Source organism: Eutrigla gurnardus (assembly GCF_963514095.1).
Source record: "Eutrigla gurnardus genome assembly, chromosome: 6".
NCBI lineage: Eukaryota > Metazoa > Chordata > Actinopteri > Perciformes > Triglidae > Eutrigla > Eutrigla gurnardus.
In genome coordinates this window covers 5,396,730-5,414,936 of record NC_139920.1, presented here as the reverse complement: position 1 = coordinate 5,414,936, position 18,207 = coordinate 5,396,730, and the positions used below count along the sequence as shown (strand labels likewise).

Genomic DNA, 18,207 nt, shown 5'->3' with positions numbered 1-18,207 from the left:
ATGAGATCTTTGAGAGATTACCAAGAGAAACAGTTAATGTTTAAATATTACAAAAAGGTAGAGGAGGAACATTGTTATCCTGATTTTACAAGCAAGCAGTTTTAAGCTTTTAAGCAACTGTTTTTTTATTGTGATAAATATCAAACACCACATTCAAAACTTTCTTTCCTCACATGAAAAATTCTGAGAGGAAGTTGCATTTCATCACAAATTTGACCTATAAGCATTACTTCAATATGTGTGAAAGCTTGATTATCCAACTACAAATAATAAAACGAAATCTCTACAATAAAGAATTTGTCATACAATACTGAGGGCACCAAAAGCTCTGAAATAGGTTTGTCATCATGTCTGTTTCCTCTGGCAGGACTTCATCTGTGAGCACTACGGCGAGGACAGCGCTCTGTACGACAAGGAGATCAGGGAGCTCATGGAGCTCAGACAGGTTCAGAAATGCATCTGTTTTTTATTCATGAGGGTTGTGGAAAGAAAGAGACGTTAGATATAAATGTATGTTGTCGTTTGGATCAGGCCATGCGTACACCCAGTCGTAACCAGGCCGGTCTGGAGCTACTGATGGAGTACTACAACCAGCTGTACTACCTGGACCAGCGCTTCTTCCCCCTACACAGGAACCTGGGTGTGCACTTCCACTGGTAGGCCCGGAGCCCTTTTTAATGTCAAAGAGTGGTAATATAGTATGCAATAAAATAGTATAACATAACAAATGTCATTAAAAAATCTGAATAATATGCCATAAAGATGTTTTTCTAAAAAAAAAAAAAAATGCATCATAAGGTGGGCTAAAAATAGTATAGTTTATCAATATTGTAGCATGTCATAGAGACGTCATCAGTATAGTAGGTTAAAAAGACTCACACAGAGAGAGCGAGAGAGAGATATCCATCAACGTGTTCTTCCCGCTCTGCCTCCAGGTACGACTCCCTGACAGGCGTCCCTTCGTCTCAGCGTACGTTGGCCTTCGAGAAAGGAAGTGTGTTGTTCAATATCGGAGCGCTGTATACGCAGATCGGAGCACGGCAAGACCGCTCTGCAGCCGCTGGCATAGACCGAGCGATAGAGGCCTTTCAGAGAGCTGCAGGTGAGGAAACACACACCCCTACTCCACTTCAAGTGTCCCTTGTTAGTTAGACTGTCCAAACATACGGGAAGCATTGCTGCTGAGACTGGAAAATACACACATACACACACACACACACACACATATATATATATATATATATATATATATATATATATATATATATTCAAGTTCTAATAATATAACCTATAACTAATATCAGAGGCTGAGCTCAGCGAAGGTGTGACATTTCTGCTTGATGAATGCTACGATAAATCAACTAACAAACTAAATAATTGTATTTGCATATCTGTGTTTTAGGTGCATTTAATTACCTTAAAGAGAATTTCTCCAACGCTCCCAGTCTGGACATGAGCGGCCCGTCGCTCTGCATGCTGGTACGTCTGATGGTTTCCCAGGTGCAGGAGTGTGTGTTTGAGCGCGTCACACTCACCACTCAGGACACACACTTCACTTCCCAACTCCGCCTGGCCCAGGAGGCTGCACGGGTGAGTTAGCACGTCTCTGGTTGGTTGCTACTCTTATTATTAGATATTATATATCCTGTGCTCCTCACTGTGCATGCCGACGTGTCCTGTAGGTGTCAGACGTCTACTTGTTGGTGCAGCAGACCATGACGCAGCCTCTGATGAAGGACTACGTGCCTTTTTCATGGGCGTCCATGGTTCAGGTCAAATCTGAACACTTCCGTGCCCTCTCGCATTACTACGCCGCTGTTGCTCTCTGCGATCACATGTGTAAGCACCCAACCACACACAATATTTCACCTTCATACTTTGTCAAACTCTTCAGACACATTCAGTTGTTTTCATTTTAATGATCTCGTAAAAAGAGAAAATAAACACATTACATAATAATAAAGAGAGACAGAAAAAGGATATGCATCAGCAGGCATTGCCCAGTTCACTTGGTAATGTTTTATAATACTAACTTTATTTATATAGCACCTTTAAAAACAAGTTTACAATGTGCTTTGGACAGAGCAAAGGCATACACATGTATCCACATCTAAATAGCAAGAGAAACGATTAGCTTAAAAGACACTAAGATAAAAATAAATACAGAAATAAAAATACAATTTAAAAAGATCACATAAAAGCAAGTCTATAAAAATGTGTTTTAAGAAGTGATTTAGTTTTGCAATATTATCTTTTAAACTTGTGGCAGGACATCAGTCAAACTAAGAGCTGCCTCAGCAATGTGAAAATGAGACTAAGCATCTTTGGAAATTGTAGGTGTATTTGAATGAATTTCACTGGCTTTCACAGGAGTCAGCCATTTGGTCAACCTTACCAAAACAATGTCTTGTTCTCTAGTGTCTGCTGAGGAGGAGTGTGATGAGGAAGCACAGAAGGCCTTCCTCCACTTCTATGTCAGCATTCCTGCGGGGCCACCACTCGGACTGATTTTACGAGACCCTGAAACAAGAAGAAAGCTTGGTGAGTTTGTGGACTCAGTTTTTATTTAGTTTAGTTTAGTTCATCTGTGTGTGAGAAAGACATTTCACATCAGGGAAGTAATACCAAGTATACCACTAGTTAAAAGTAGTATTTTTTAAGACAATGTCTACTTCCATGTACATGTCTGCAGGTAAAGCACACCTGCGGCGTGCAGTGATCAGACATGAGGAGGCCATGCGTGTCCACAGTCTGTGTAAGATCCTGAGGAAGATGGACATCCTGCAGGACGTGCTGTCTCTCACACACAAACGCTCTCTGGACAAGTACTCTGAGCTGGACAGAGAGGACGACTTCGATGAAACCGCAGAGGCTCCAGAGATACAGTGTAAGCATCTGTTTCAGTCATACCAATAATCTGATTCTACAGTTACAGGTAGCTGTGTTCCTATTAGCCACTCAGACAAGGCTGTCCCACTTCAAAGGCTCCTTCACATGCAGCTGGGAAATCTGGCTTCGTTCTCTCGGATTCAGAGGATCCAACTGATGGATGCGTCCTCAGAGGGATGCGTCCTCAGAGGGATGCGTCCTCAGAAGGATGCGTCCTCAGAAGGATGCGTCCTCAGAGGGATGCGTCCTCAGAAGGATGCGTCCTCAGAGGGATGCGTCCTCAGAGGGATGCGTCCTCAGAGGGATGCGTCCTCTGAAGGATGCGTCCTCAGAAGGATGCGGGGCTGAATTGGGAGACAGCTGGTGATTGTGGTTTGTTTTGTTGACAGCTCAAACCCATCAGAAACCAGACATCACTCCAACCAACTTCTCTACAGTCCAAGTTACGGATATCTTCCAAAGACTGGTGAGACATATTCATTGTAGGAACAGCCTGACATTAAGTTAGCCATTGAAAACCAAAGCAGCAGCTGCTGGGCCCGGAGCTGAAGAGACTCTTCCATGTGCTGCAGGGCCCTCTGTCAGTGTTTTGTGCCCGGGCTCGCTGGGGCCCGGTACGTGTGATCGGCCTGCAGAGGAGAGAAGGAGGACTGGGTCTCACGCTCAGAGGAGACTCCCCTGTGCTGGTGGCTGGGGTGTTGCCTGGAGGCTGTGCAGCGGTAAGAGCAACTCCACGGACCTTCATCTTCTAACATCCTGTAAAACTACGAGCTGAGATGGTTAGAAGCCGAAAAGTTATATTCTCATTCTCCTTTACTAGGATACATGAGATGTTTAAGGGAAAGAAGCAATTTATCTCTACTGTCTTTTGGTCATTCTCTTTCTTTTTTTTAGAGATGAATCTATCATTTGCAGCTCATTTCTTGGAGTTTTCACCCCATGTGCTTCTTAATGAAAGATTTTAGCTGCACATTGTTTTCTTGTGGCAGCAGGAAACTCAGTAGTCTTTGGTTCGTGCAGACATAAAATCCACCTGAAAATCTTTTTAAACTGAATTAAATTAAATCTGCTCCTGGGCATGTTTTTATATTGTTCCCCTGTGATATCTGGAAACAAGCAGCCTTATGTAGAATATAATATAATAAAGTGATCTACCTTAGCATCATGACAAATCCAATCATTAATCAACAGATGGATTTCACTGTTTTCCTTCCGTCTGTGACACACAGGAGGCCGGCCTGAGGGAAGGAGACTACATAGTAGCTGTGGATGGACAGGACTGTAAATGGGCCAAACACGGAGAGGTGGTCCACATGCTAAAGAGCTGTAGCGACAGAGGGGTGGAGCTTAGCGTGGTCACATTACACTCACATGATACACAGGTAAGTACGTGTGTGTGTGAGACGTCAGTGGCTGCTCTTTCAATGTGTGTGTGCTTACCTGTGTGTGTTAGCAGGTGGACAGGAGGGCCATCTTGGTGTCCCACAGCAGCGATAAGGAAAACACTCGGCAGCGTCTGCTGGGTGGGGCTAAGGGCCAGAGCTCCGCCTCCTTGTTGAACTGGAACAGAAAGAAGAAGAGGGAAGGAGGCGTGGTCCCCAAGAGACTAGGAAGCACTTTCAGTCTGTCGTTCGGAAGCATCCGAGACACCGAGGCCATGTACTGAGACAGGACTGCAGAGAACCACTCAGGGAATCCCAGCAGGGGAGCACAAGGTACGACGAGGACCACATTCAGTCCGACAGTCGTGCTCCACCAGGAAACATCAGTCGCTGCTGCTGCTGCTGCTGCTGCTGCTGCAGAGAGCTCGAAGACAAAAGGCACACGGTTGGTCCACTCAAGTTATTCCTGGCTACTTTTTTGTACACATACCAGGTAGATCACCTTCTAACATGTAGCCTTTTACTCAGTTTTACCAAGCGAAGATCCTATTATTGCTGCCACAATCAGTTTTGAGTCTAATGATGCTGTACTCCTGCTGCGTACCGCCCTGGAGTCCGAAGGTGGGTTGAGACAGAACATAAGAACATTTATAAATGCTTAAAAATAAATTGCTATGAATTATTTTGAGACAGAGCTCAGTTTGTAATCTTTATAGACTGCATTGGTCTCCTAAAAAAAAAGTGATTTGACCGACAAATTGGGGGAAGCAGATGTGTTTTTGATGCTGGTTGGACTTCTGTCAGAGAGGACGCCGGGCAGTCAAAGACTGACTCTTTAAGAAGAGTCCTTCCAAACATTTAGTGAATACGTAAATGAACAAAAGGCTAACAGGAAGTCAGAATTCATTATTGGAAAAACAAACAGACCTAGTTTTTAAGGATGCAAACGGCGTGTGAACGTTGAGATCTGACAGGGAAACAAACATTGTTTAAACCCAGATTCAGACGAGCAAACTTTTTGGAGATAACAAGGATCTGGAATCGGGTTTGTGGAAAGATGAGTCCACCTTTATTGACCATTAAGGTTCCTCACCACGGCTGGCGACACTGGGTTCACGCCACGTCATATTTGCTGACTTGATGCTTCAGTTGATGCTTCAGAAAAGCAACATTTTTAGTGAAGGAAAACATTTGCTTATTTACTTAACTTTACACAAAATATTGTAAGGTCAATAGTTGTAAAAAGAATGGAAAAGCAAGTACCATAATTATTGTGTCTTATACATCTTCTATGATCCTTAAGTCCAGAACACTGTTGAACCACTGACTCCAGACCAGTTCATCCTGATACTTCACATTATATTTCTACTAGAAATGTTTTTGTTGTTTTAGTTTTGTCATTGTTGATAAAAAGCACCTCAGCGGTGTTGATCAGCTGTTTTGTAGTTTGGGTATTTTAATGCACTGTGAATATTGAAAAGGACAAATCTGTTGTTAATAATGTAGTTGTGACTGCAATAATGAGCATGTGGAGAGGTGGTGTGTATTTGAAATGAAAAAAAGCATTTGTCTAGAATTAGAACCTTAGACCAGGATGTTAGAGGAAAAATGTTTTAATTTACATTGTTCTAACTGTTTGTAGATTTTGATATAACTAGAAATGTGAGAATTGTAGCAAATCACAGTTTTTGCCATGACCTGTGTCCTTTTGTATTTCCTGAACAATGTTCGTGCCATGGTGGTCCACAGGGCGAGTAAGGAAAGCCAGAGGGGACAAACAAATGATTTCTTATGTTTGGTTTCACATGACATCGTTGTTCTGTGATGTGCTTTGTTTTCTGTATTCATGAAAAAAAGTGTAGCGATTCTTAAAAAAAAAAAAAAGTGTTGACATTTTAAACAAAGATTGCAAAATAGTATCTTTTTATTCACGTGATCATGAAATGGATTTGTGCTTGTAAGGATACAAGGTTTACATGCTGTGATCACAAAGTAACTTCCCTGGAAGAGTAAGTAAACGTCTGTCTGTTTGTGTTTCTGATCTGAACATCCCCGTGAATGACTGCATTATGGGGATTTGCACAGTGTTTTTTTTCCATATTTTTTTCCACAATAAAATTGAAAATTGAACTACTACCATCATTGAATGTCCCTGACGTGTTGTGATGAGTTCACTCTGCCCTAATGGAAAACGACATGTCATAGCACATACAGCACATATATCTAACGCACATGAATAGAAGTTAGGTTATCTCTGACTTGAAAATGGTGAATTAAATCACATCCAGATGTAGTTCTCTGTGGAGACGCTCTGTTTCTGCAGCGTTGACTGTTGGCTTTAAATGACATATTAGTGTTCACTGTTCACAGACAAAACTTTGTCTTTTAGGTTTTCATTATTGCACTCGTATTCTGTGGAAGTATTTAAACTCACTGCTTTTACATTTGTACATTCACAACTACATGCCGAGTTTCCTCATTTGGTCTCCAGCAGCAAGGCATTATGGTCCCTCACCGCTGCCTCACTGCACAACCAAAAGCTGACCAGAGAACTGCCAAACATTTGGGGCAGAAATTAAGTGGGAGTGCAGTGTTGGAGCTGTGGAATTTATGACCACTAGAGGGCATTTAAACATCAAGAGCAGACAGAAGCATAGCGCACACTTACAGTTAATATAAAACATCAAACAATTTACTTTGAACAATTTTCCTAAACTCTTAACGCACCAACACACCCACCACGCACAATTGCCAAAAGGATAATTTTTCAATTCATGCTCAATACCACACATTGTTAACTAAACTCCAACATTCATTTTCAAAATACAATAATACGTCTTCCCAACACTTACACATCCAACAGGAAAATGTAGTCAATCATAGCACAATGTCATAAAAAACACAAACATCAGATGGAATTACAGAAACTGCTTTATTGTATTTGTGTATTTGTGTGTTGAATCTATGATCTATTTTGTGTTTTTTCTCGGGGTCTTCAATATTCACATGTGCTGTCCTGAAAAGTTGTTGGTGAAGGAGTTTTTAGGCCTTATTGAGTCATTTAATTTGGTGCAGTGTGTGTCTGGTCCCACACATGAACAAGGACACACATTAGATCTCGTCCTCTCTTATGGTCTATCTGTGTGTAACTTGGAAATCGGTGACAATCTGATTTCTGATCATATGCCTGTGTTGTTTGAAGTTGCTTTTTCCTGTGCTGAGGTTAAAACTGGCGCTCCTGTTCAGAAACGTCGGATTTTTAACTCTTCTACTGCTGGTGATTTCTCTGCTGCCTTTAATCAGCTCTGTGACCGTCCCGCTTCTGTTAACACAGAGGAGCTCAGCTCCTGGTTTCATTCCTCCTGCTGTACCATTCTGGACTCTGTGGCTCCAATAAAAACTGTGCAGTCCAAAACTAAACCTGAGCCGTGGTTCAATGAGGCAGCTCGTGCGGCTAGGCAGCACGATGGTCTTAAATAGCACCCACGGGTGCTATTTAAGACCATTGACACTGTTCTAAATGCTCCACAGCCTGTCAGCGTGGAGGCATCGCCTGAAATGTGCAATAGCTTCCTCCACTTTTTTATTGATAAGGTTGCTACTGCTAGGGCTCTCATCTCAGCTCCTGCATCCGACCCCTCGGACTCTGCTCCTTGTTCTGTAGCTCTCGACAAGTTTGAGCCTGTGTCTCTGTCATTTTTAGAAGATCTGGTCTGCCATATAAGCCTTCAGGTTCTCCCTGTGACACTGTCTCTCCTCGTCTCTTTATAGAGGTTTTTCCTTGTATAGGGCAGTCAGTCCTGGCTATCATAAACGGCAGTCTGTCTTCTGGTGTTGTCCCCCTGAGTTTTAAGCATGCAGTGGTGCAGCCACTACTTAAGAAACCTGGCCTGGATCGTAGTGTGCTGGCCAATTACAGACCCATCTCCAAGCTGCCTTTTATTTCAAAAATTTTAGAGAAAGTTGTTCATGCTCAGTTAAAGCCATTTCTAGACGAGCATGGTGTCCTGGAGGTCTTTCAGTCCGGTTTTAAAACTCTGCATAGCACAGAGTCAGCTCTATTAAGGGTTTTTAATGACATTCTCACGGCTAATGACTCTGGTGACCATGTAATTCTTGTTCTGTTGGACCTAACTGCAGCCTTTGACACTGTGGACCACAACACCTTATTGGCTCGGTTACACCGCCTAGTGGGTATCCGTGGTACTGCTCTACTGTGGCTAAAATCATATCTGGCTGACAGAAGCATGAGTGTAACCCCATACAACTGCTCCACTGTTGTATGGGGTTCCACAGGGGTCCATTCTAGGGCCGCTGCTTTTTTCCTTGTATTTATTACCCCTGGGCTCCATCCTGAGAAAGCATGGCATCGCTTTTCATTGCTATGCCGATGATAGTCAGATATACATGCCTCTGAAGAAAACAAATGGTTTCTCCCTCACACCACTTCTGTCATGTCTTGAAGACATCAAAGCCTGGATGGTCTTAAACTTTTAAAATTTTAACGAAAATAAAACAGAAGTGATGGTGTTTGGCCCAAGCAGCTCTCGTGAACCCTCGCCCATTGACTTGGGCCCTTTGACAGACTATGTAAAGCCAACAGTGACAAGCTTGGGTTTTAAAATGGACAGTGATTTTAAATTGGATCGGCAAATTAGTTAGCTGTAGTGAAGTCCAGCTTCTTTCAGATTAGGCAGCTGGCAACGGTGAAGCCTTTCCTTGCACAAAAGCACTTTGAGACAGTAATCCACGCCTTCATAACATCTCGGCTGGATTACTGTAATGCACTTTATTTTGGAGTCAGCCAGTCCTCCCTAGGACATCTCCAGCTGGTGCAAAATGCAGCCGCTCGCCTCCTAACTGGAGCGCGTAAGAGGGAGCACATAACTCCAGTCCTGGCCTCCCTCCACTGGCTGCCTGTGCATTTTAGAGTCCATTTTAAGATTATTTTATTTGTTTTTAAGTCTTTAAATGGTCTCGCCCCCCCTTACCTCTCTGAGCTCCTTCAACCCTACGCTCCTGCTCGGTGCCTCAGGTCAGCTGACCTGCTGCTCCTGGAGGTACTGTGGTCCAAGAGGAAGCTCAGAGGGGACAGAGCTTTCTCCACTGCTGCCCCAAAACTCTGGAACGAGCTTCCATTGCACATTAGGCAAGCCTCCTCACTGTCCATTTTTAAAACCAGTCTTAAAACCCATTTTAAACCCTGGCTTTCAACTCCACATGAGACTTTACTCTTGTTTTAGTGTTTTTATGGCCCTGCTTTGATTTATTGTTTTATTGTTTCTAATTGCTTTTAAAAACAATGAAATACCTGTTTTACTGTCTGTTTTATTTATTTTAGTGTTTTAATTGTTTTATGTCTCTGTACAGCACTTTGTTTTCAACTATGGTTGTTTTAAAGTGCTATATAAATAAAGTTGAGTTGAGTTGAGTTAAGAATCCATTGTTTTGGTCTTGGTTTTTATGCATTTTGTGTCAAAACAATACATGTGTTAATTGTATAGCTTACAGACAGATGTTGTGCTAACTGTGTTAAGAGTTTAGGAAAATTGTTAAAAGTATTTAAAAAATTGTCATAGCAATTGTAAAAAAACTAACTGATAATCCTTGGATTTCCCATGTGTGTTTGAATGCCTCCTTGCCTTTGAGCACATCGGTAATGAAGGGTGTGGACATCGTCACATACCCTCAGACAGGTAACCAGTCTATCACAGGGCTGACATGTAGAGACAGACAGGTAACCAGTCTATCACAGGGCTGACATGTAGAGACAGACAGGTAACCAGTCTATCACAGGGCAGACATGTAGAGACAGACAGGTAACCAGTCTATCACAGGGCTGACATGTAGAGACAGACAGGTAACCAGTCTATCACAGGGAGACATGTAGAGACAGACAGGTAACCAGTCTATCACAGGGCTGACATGTAGAGACAGACAGGTAACCAGTCTATCACAGGGCTGACATGTAGAGACAGACAGGTAACCAGTCTATCACAGGGCCGACACGTAGAGACAGACAGGTCCATCCTGCATGTCTTTGGACTGTGGGAAGAAGCCGGAGAACCCAGAGAGAACCCACGCTGACACGGGGAGAACATGCTTTCCACACAGAAGGAACCCGAACCGGGGATTGAACCCGGGACCCTCTCTGTGAGGCGACAGCGCTTCCACCAGACTCCACCTGCTATGAGCTTTTCTAACATGCTCCATTCAGCAGTTTGGTGACAGAAGTGACTTTAACAACAAATGATGACTGATATTAATTTGCTATTTATTCATCTTTGCGAGGGATCTGCTCCTCCACTCACTTTAGGAATCACAAGCGGGTTGATTACACTTATTTATTTGGAGGAAAATGTCAAACATAAATTCATACATTGTAATTGTCGGGGAGCACAAGCAGAATGGTCTCTTCCATACTTCATAACAACGAAACACTTGTTTTGGCTTCAGACTTTTGTGTAAATAAAACACAAAAAAGGAGCAGAAGAAACGTTTAGAAAGTCTAAATGGAGGCTAGAACAAAGTGGGATTTATTCATCATAGAACTGATCAAAACCACATTTTTATCCTGGGGAACAAATGTTTGCACAATGACGATGTGTAGCAGATATCAGATGATGAAGCCCCAGACAGTTCAGAGAAGCTCCTTGAAATGATATTGGCTGCTTCACACGAAGAACAGCTGAATCCTCCTGGAAGTGCAGAGCAACGAAGCACACATCCACAGGTCCTGGGAATCCGGCTGCAGTCAGCTGGTTGGCCTCCCTATGACCCCCCTGAGCCGACCTTTGAACCCAAGCCGCTCTGTTCCAGCTCCGCTATCACCGTCGCGTGTTTGAAGTCTGCAGGGCGGTGGTTAAATGTCTCGACCAATCGGTACAACTCCTGCCTCTGTGCGCCATAGAACAGCTGCACCTGATTGGCCAAGCACTGAGCCTGGTGGATGGTCTGGAAGAGGAGGGATAGATGGTTTAACATGAAGCCAATGATGGAGTCCAGGTCTGATACACTAGGTTCAATGCTATATGGACACTTGAAAAGTACACCAGTATCTGACTGACACAAGATGATGGAACCTGGACAGGAGGCTCTTATCACTCTAGTGGAAATCATCAGTAAATGATGGGAAACAAACCCAGCAAGGTGCATAATAAGGTACAGCCTGCACACAGCTGAAGGACTTACTATGAACTTGGGGTCCAGCTCGGCCGTCATGAGGACCACGCCCTTCTCCTCCTTCAGGTCAGGGTAATGGTAGAGGATCAGCTGACTGGGCGCGCTCTCGCCCAGCGCCTGGACAGCAACAGGGAGAGATAACATGAGCAGGATGAGATCCAGTTCTGTATATTAAACACTATAGTGAGCACTTCATCTATATTCCCCCATAATATTTTATTGTTTACCGACAACATCAACATTGAAGACACAAGTCTGAAAAGATGTCGCTATCTTCCCAAGTATCACTGGCAGGTACATAAAAACAGGATTTATAGCCCGGATGATGACGCTGCTGCTGGTCAGTGAACATGGTGATGATAAAAGCTGTGAGGAGCTCAGAGAGCTGGTTTACCTGGACGTTGATGAGGGAGGTGAAGTGGAGCTCGTGTCCGGACCACTGACCCAAGAAGAACTCGTACCCCTCCCGCTGAGGCAAGGCGTAGAGGAACTGTGAAGGAGAGCACAGAGAGGCTGAAGGCAGGCTTCCTGTAGTGTTTAGTCATTACTTCATGAAGTCCACGGCCACATGGAGGTCCTCTCCCCCACAGAAGCTCCTGAACGGCTTCAGACGCCTCGACTGACATCTTGCCTTTTCTCCCATAAAGTGATGATGTCACTAAGTAAACATATGAGGTGTATGACACGCCCTCAAACAAAGCGACTTAGATCCAGGGGCTATTGCACAAAACCTGGATAAGGGATTACGCCGGGGTTTCCCTTTTTCCCGGCTAAAGTTATGTGTGATCTGGTTGCCGAAAGCATGTCACATATGTTATTGAATAAGTTACCATGGAGATTAATTCTGTGGAGCTAGCCTGCTCCAGATCAGGCTTACAGCCAGGATCTATGAATCTGATCCTGAATCTCAGTCACTTCCTTGGGAAACCAACGTGTTCATTACAGTAAACCTTACATGTTACCATCCAGGAAGTAGCCTGCTGTCATTATTTAAACACTGTGATCATTACTTTACATTCACTCAGCCTTATTAAATTCCACATGTGATCGTCATGGTAACAGTTATAATTGTGTTCATATTGTTCAGTAACGGTTCACCAGTTTAAGACCGGCGGTTCGATAACCAGACTGTTATCTGCTGCCTCTCTGTGATTATGGGTGTAATGTATCGATAAGCCACTAGGGGCGCTGTTGTAAAGTGTGAGATCACCTTGTATGTTCCTCCTCAGCCGCCGTCTGTAGTTTGCGACTACGACTGCATTTATTTATATTTGTTGATAAATATGTGTGGAAATCAGAATAATTTAGTAATCCCTCGGGAGAGTGTACAGCTGCAGCTGCTCCATAAGAGTCAGGAAAGAAAGAGTCAAATAAGTATAAAAATATAAATATATGTAATGTATGAACATAATGTATGTATAAAAACACTATACAGTAGTAGTGTACCTGCTGTTGAGGTAGCAGTATCATAGAATCTAGTAAACATAAGTAAAGTTTGACAGTTATACTGTACTATATTTAATATGGGTGTGTTTCTGGCGGTTTTTTTTTATGTCTGCCTCTTAAAACACTGTAGGCTAATTTCTCGTTTTAATAAGGTCTATTTAAATAACTTCTTGTATTGTCTTTACTATGATTATTATTAATATTATCAACCACATGAGATGTTTGTTAACACATTTAACTTTAATTGCACATCATGAGACTAACAGCCCACGATCTAGCGTTCAATATTAGACTCACACAGGAAATTTGCATTTTCTACTACTTGGTGTTTGTTGTCAAAACTAAGAGCCAATCAGCTCATAGATGAGGCGAGAGCCAGGCGTTTCCCATCATGCCACGGGTCTTGCAGTCGGTTGAGAGCAACTCCTTGATCTCGTGAGATTATTGTTGCCCACGTGTGCATGACGTCAGAGCAAGTCGGACACAAAATGACCCAGCATGCATTGTGCGGCGATCGCCAACGATCTATTCTGTGCAGGCCTGGCTTGTCTCCAACGAGCCGATTGTTTTTGAGCTCCAGATCAAAGCGCTACTGCAACAAGATAACATCGTCTGGTTCATTAACAGCTGCTGTTAGCTGGTTATGGGAAGGGGGCGGGGCAAGAGCCCTAACAGTGTTTGAGATTGAGGTTGAGAAGAGCTGCTGCAGCACAGCCTGATGGGAAAATGAAGCATTCGAGCATTAAAGCACATGAACATGTGAAATAGAAGTCTGCACCAGAAGAGGAGCAGAATAAGTGGAAGCTGTGAGAACTTCTGCTCAACGTGAGTCAGTGTGAGCAGCAGCGATCTTACCATCGGGGACGCCGCCGATCTGCTCAACATCACCTCGTACACCGGCGTCTGCAACGAGGGGAAGACGTTGTTACATCACTATCACATGTGCCAGTGTGCATGTCAACGCTGGATCTCTAACACTACGCTCATCAAAGAATGTTCTATTTAGTGCACAGTGTATAGAAAACCTACAGAGAACTCAAGAGTGAAAAAAACTTAAGTTCAACTATGGCAAAAACACATTGAGGACAGAATGGGCTTGATTCAGGCCCCGCCCACACGGAGATGTTTTTGTGTGTAAACACAGAAGTCTTTCACATTTGGGCCAACCGTCCACACGGATCCGGAGTGTTTGGTGCCTGTAAACACACTTTTTGAAACCAGGTCCCAGGGTGAAGAAGTCAAAAACGCCACCCTTACGTTTTGTGTAGAAAAACAAAAAACGTTATGCTTCAAAACCTACTGGTTCAGGATTTCTCAAGCAAAAACAAAGAATTGTACCAACCACCAATATTCAGATAAGATGAGATATCAGAAATCACAAATAATTACTGGTCTTCTGCAACAAGAGCTACAAAAAGGAAGGAAGTCACAAACCTGAGACAAACACACTGACTAGAACCTCATGTTGTGAAAAGAAAAATCCCTATTAAAAGATGGAGATGACATCAGTGAATGTTAAATGTTGTTCCACTCACCGGGATCACGGCGCTGATCGTGTCTCTGGTCGAGTAGTATTTCATCCAAAGCTGAGAGAAGAACGCAAGAGGTTAAAGCAAAGCATGGGTTTCCAACTAGCACATAAACTATGGTAACGAGACCCACCTCTGCCACCTCCTCGCCCGTCTTGTCCCTGATCATTTCCAGGTTGAGGACGGAGCCAAGTGTCTGAACAGCAACACACGTGAGTCCACAGAGCGGGATGGAAGGATGACAAAAGGATGTGAAAACAATTCATTGATTACTCAGTTAGTCAAATGAATGGGACTAATGTGTGATTCATTTTCATATCTGATCGATCGGAAAAATGCAGAAATGTGCAGCTTTCAGCTCTTTATCTCTCTTTCACATCACAGTCCATTAAACACCTTCCTGTTTTTTTTTTTTTACCATTAGTCAGAAAAAAATATCAACTTGAGAAGATCATTTTTAATGTAATGACTTGTGTCGAGGCATTTGTAATTACTTTGAGATTTATTCACTATCCTTCATTATATATATATTTTAAATCGATATAAAAGTAATCAGGAGGAGCCCATTAATATAACCATAAAACAGACAAAATGAAAGTGAAGAGTGAGATCAGCTGATTAAAGGGCTCACCTTGTTCTTTGTGAAGCCCCCCGATACCCCGTCACTGGCAGCCAACTCCTCCTTCGTCTGCAGCTGCAAACATTCCCACGACAAACGTGACATCACGACTCATCACAAATGACACCAGAGACAGACACTCTAACTCTCCTCCGTCATGAGGTCACAACCGGGCTGACGGGAGGCATGAGTCTGGCTACGGGACGGTTCACCGGGTCACCAGTTCAAAATCAAACCTTTCTAAGAGTTTAAATCGTATCAGAGAAAACATTTCTGACTACAATCTGACATTAAAGGCCTTTCAGAACACAGTCATGGTCGTGTGATGCTGCACCTCCTGCTCCATGAGCCTGGTGAACGCCGCCTGCTCCGAGTGGCCCACCACTTCCTGCTGGGCCTCATGCCGTTTCTCCACCCGGGCCTTGTACTCCTGAGGTCTGGTGCTGAGAACAAGTCACAAAGCAGATCAGTGAAACACCAGCAACCAGCAAATTGTCATGAGGCGACATGCAGCAATCATTTCCAATATTATATGTTTCTACTTCAGTTACAGACTCCCAAGATTTCCCAGAATGCCTTGTAACTAACTCAGAAGACACATCATACTGTGGATGAAATGTTAATGTAGTTGCTAAATTGTGTTTCTATTTTATTGTTATTTTATCCAATTAACATTCTTCATATTATATTTAAATTGTTCCACAAGAAATTCCTATAACGTCTTTTCAACGTTTCATATTTAGACTAAATTCAGATCGATCTTCGCCTGTGTAACATGTAAAGGCTGTTAATATGATATAATATACATGCAACCAGTAATGTGCTGCTGCTGCTGCTGTCATCCTGCTTCTCCAGGGAGCAGACATGCTTTCAATTCATAGACGCTACGTTTCAACCGAGGGATTATTTTCATATATATGTTAACGTCTTTTCACCGGTGTTAAATTCGGCGAACAGCTGACGTTACAATGAACCCCTGAAAGCTTCCAGAGAAGTTAGACTTTAGGTCAAAGCAATGACAGACTATCAGTCAGCTGTAAACCTTACAGTTAAGTCCAGACGTGGCAACACTTCTGATGCTTTCAATGTGTGCCGAACGTGTCAAAAATTCATCAGAATTTAGATGAAATCTTTTGCGATAGCACACCGAGTATTTAAACGTGTCAATCATCACATTCGTTTTAAAATAAGACTTTTCTAAAGGACATTCGGCTATCGTAGCTGCTAGCTAGCTCCTGACCTGCGCAGCTTCTGGATCTTGTCCTGGTACTTGCTGAAATACGGGTTCTCCTCCAGGTCCGGCTTCCTCCGCACGGAGAAAGCCCGGAACTGCAGCGGGACCAGGCCGGGGATCAGCGTCCTGATGCCGGTGGCCCTGACCGCTAACATCCCCCGGTACAAACATGACATTTGAACGAGGGCCGCCGCCATCTTTCCATCGCTCCCGTCCAACATCTATAGCTCTCCGGTGGAAACGGCTTTGAAACATTGGTTCCGTCGAATTCCATCCATCCATCGTCTTCCGCTTATCCTGTAATCAGGGTCGCGGGGGTCTGGAGCCGATGCCATTATTATTATTATTATTATTATTATTATTATTATTATTATTATTATTATTATTATTATTATTATTATTATTATTTATTTATTTATTTATTTATTTATTTATTTATTTTTTATTCGTGTTAGTAACGTGACGTCACCTTTTAATTGTTTTCCATTCTCATGAACACAAGACATAATTTGAGTGGTTTTCAGAATGGTTCCATGTATACATAAAGTAAAAGTAAATACTTCTATCTGCCTGTTTTTTAATGTTATCCTCACAAGCTGAGACCACTAGAGGTCACTATATCTCTTTATTGACAAATACACAAACTCTTACTGATGCACTCTTCTCTTCCCCTGCGTGTGTGTGTGTTTGTGTGTGTGTGTGTGTGTGTGTGTGTGTGTGTGTGTGTGTGTGTGTGTGTGTGTGTGTGTGTGTGTGTGTGTGTGTGTGTGCACTAACACGCTGGCTATAAATTTAATGACGTATGTTTCCCAGATGACCGACTGAGTGCATCTGTGTTTACTTTCCACAGCCAATCATTTTTCAATCACTAATCAATAAACGAAGCAGCTGGTCAGCGTGCATCTGGCTCCAAGCAGAGGATGGTGGTGGCGGATGATAAGGCTCATTGTCTTACATTAGAAACAGCATGTTAGATGTATTTTTTTTTATTGTAAAACTGCAGAATCATAAATGATCATAACGGTTCTTTCCAAAATTCATTTTAAAAAGTGTGGCTCTGGACAAAGATATCTACATGTTGATCTAGATTGTAACGAATGCTGTACTTTATATATATATATATATATATATATATATACACTATGTGTGTGTGTATATAAGCAAACTGATGATTACCTAAAAAACGTGTTTGTTATACAGTTTTTTTCTGACATGTGTAAATCTCAGTCTGCAGCGAAACACTGTGAACCATCGTCATGACGACAACACACACTGTCACTCAGAATACACTGAGAGGAAAAACACTACCATCAACACACAAGTTACACACTTTTCTTCTTTACAGTTTGGATGATTAATTTTCTTGAAAGAAAAGAGTGAAACATGAACATTTTTATTTTTTATTTATTTACAGACCAGTTTCTTTTAGGTAAACAAGAAGGAATGGAAATCAGCAGTTTGCTTCAATAGATATATATTTTTAATTTGTCTGTAGTCATTTACTATTATTGACTACAACCATGTCAACAACACATTTTCCTGCATCTGAACATATGCTTCCTCTTCCTCCGGTTGGACCTTTGGGTCATATTGTAAAATTACATATCTATATATGTTCACTACAAGTCTAAAACCAGACACCTACTGAGGTTTTCAGCTGTAGTTACGATCATCAGTGTTTGAAAGTCAGCGGGCTGAAATCATCCTGTGTTGAATGTGAGGTTTACAGTTTAGACAGCGGTGTGTTAACATTTGAACAGAGTGCTGTAAATCCACAGTGTTGTATGGTAGTGGTTAAAGTCAGGAGGGAAGTGTGGAGAGCTTATAAAACTGTGTTCAAGCAATGAAACATGAGCTAGAGTTTGGTCCACATGAACTGCTGCTGTGCCCGCTGTCCTTTAGTGATCGGGAAAAAAACTTTAAACA

At 42.5% G+C, this 18,207-nt stretch overlaps 2 protein-coding genes across 3 annotated transcripts in view; one reads left to right on the top strand and one right to left on the bottom strand.

Annotated features, from left to right (window-relative positions):
* rhpn1 (rhophilin, Rho GTPase binding protein 1) overlaps positions 1–7,210 on the top strand; it is an 18,350-nt gene extending 11,140 nt beyond the window's left edge. The window contains exons 6-16 of one of the 2 annotated variants that reach the window (XM_084011687.1): positions 368–445; positions 532–656; positions 936–1,102; positions 1,403–1,590; positions 1,683–1,839; positions 2,419–2,541; positions 2,693–2,887; positions 3,279–3,355; positions 3,462–3,608; positions 4,119–4,271; positions 4,346–7,210. In XM_084011687.1, coding sequence (XP_083867813.1) covers positions 368–445; positions 532–656; positions 936–1,102; positions 1,403–1,590; positions 1,683–1,839; positions 2,419–2,541; positions 2,693–2,887; positions 3,279–3,355; positions 3,462–3,608; positions 4,119–4,271; positions 4,346–4,555 — 1,620 coding nt within the window. In that variant the 3' untranslated portion in view covers positions 4,556–7,210. Of the gene's footprint in view, positions 1–367; positions 446–531; positions 657–935; positions 1,103–1,402; positions 1,591–1,682; positions 1,840–2,418; positions 2,542–2,692; positions 2,888–3,278; positions 3,356–3,461; positions 3,609–4,118; positions 4,272–4,342 lie in introns of both variants that reach the window. The other variant, XM_084011686.1, reaches the window with a different exon arrangement.
* Positions 7,211–11,030: 3,820 nt separating this feature from the next.
* Positions 11,031–16,509, bottom strand: atpaf1 (ATP synthase mitochondrial F1 complex assembly factor 1). Its single transcript, XM_084010960.1, has 9 exons — positions 16,288–16,509; positions 15,382–15,490; positions 15,060–15,122; positions 14,562–14,624; positions 14,435–14,485; positions 13,755–13,802; positions 11,848–11,943; positions 11,463–11,570; positions 11,031–11,225 (listed from the first exon to the last, which is right to left on the bottom strand). The coding sequence occupies exons 1-9, from the start codon at positions 16,500–16,502 to the stop codon at positions 11,043–11,045; spliced, it is 936 nt and encodes a 311-aa protein (XP_083867086.1). The 5' UTR covers positions 16,503–16,509; the 3' UTR covers positions 11,031–11,042.
* Positions 16,510–18,207: the final 1,698 nt, after the last annotated feature.

Bases quoted from the DNA above. Each gene is read 5' to 3' on its own strand.
- atpaf1 (XM_084010960.1), bottom strand. From the start codon at position 16,502: ATGTTGGACGGGAGCGATGGAAAGATGGCGGCGGCCCTCGTTCAAATG. The intron at 13,803-14,434 runs GTGAGTGGAACA...CCCTCGTTGCAG, and splicing joins CGATCAGCGCCGTGATCCCG to ACGCCGGTGTACGAGGTGAT. The intron at 11,571-11,847 runs GTAAACCAGCTC...GTTGCTGTCCAG, and splicing joins CCTCCCTCATCAACGTCCAG to GCGCTGGGCGAGAGCGCGCC.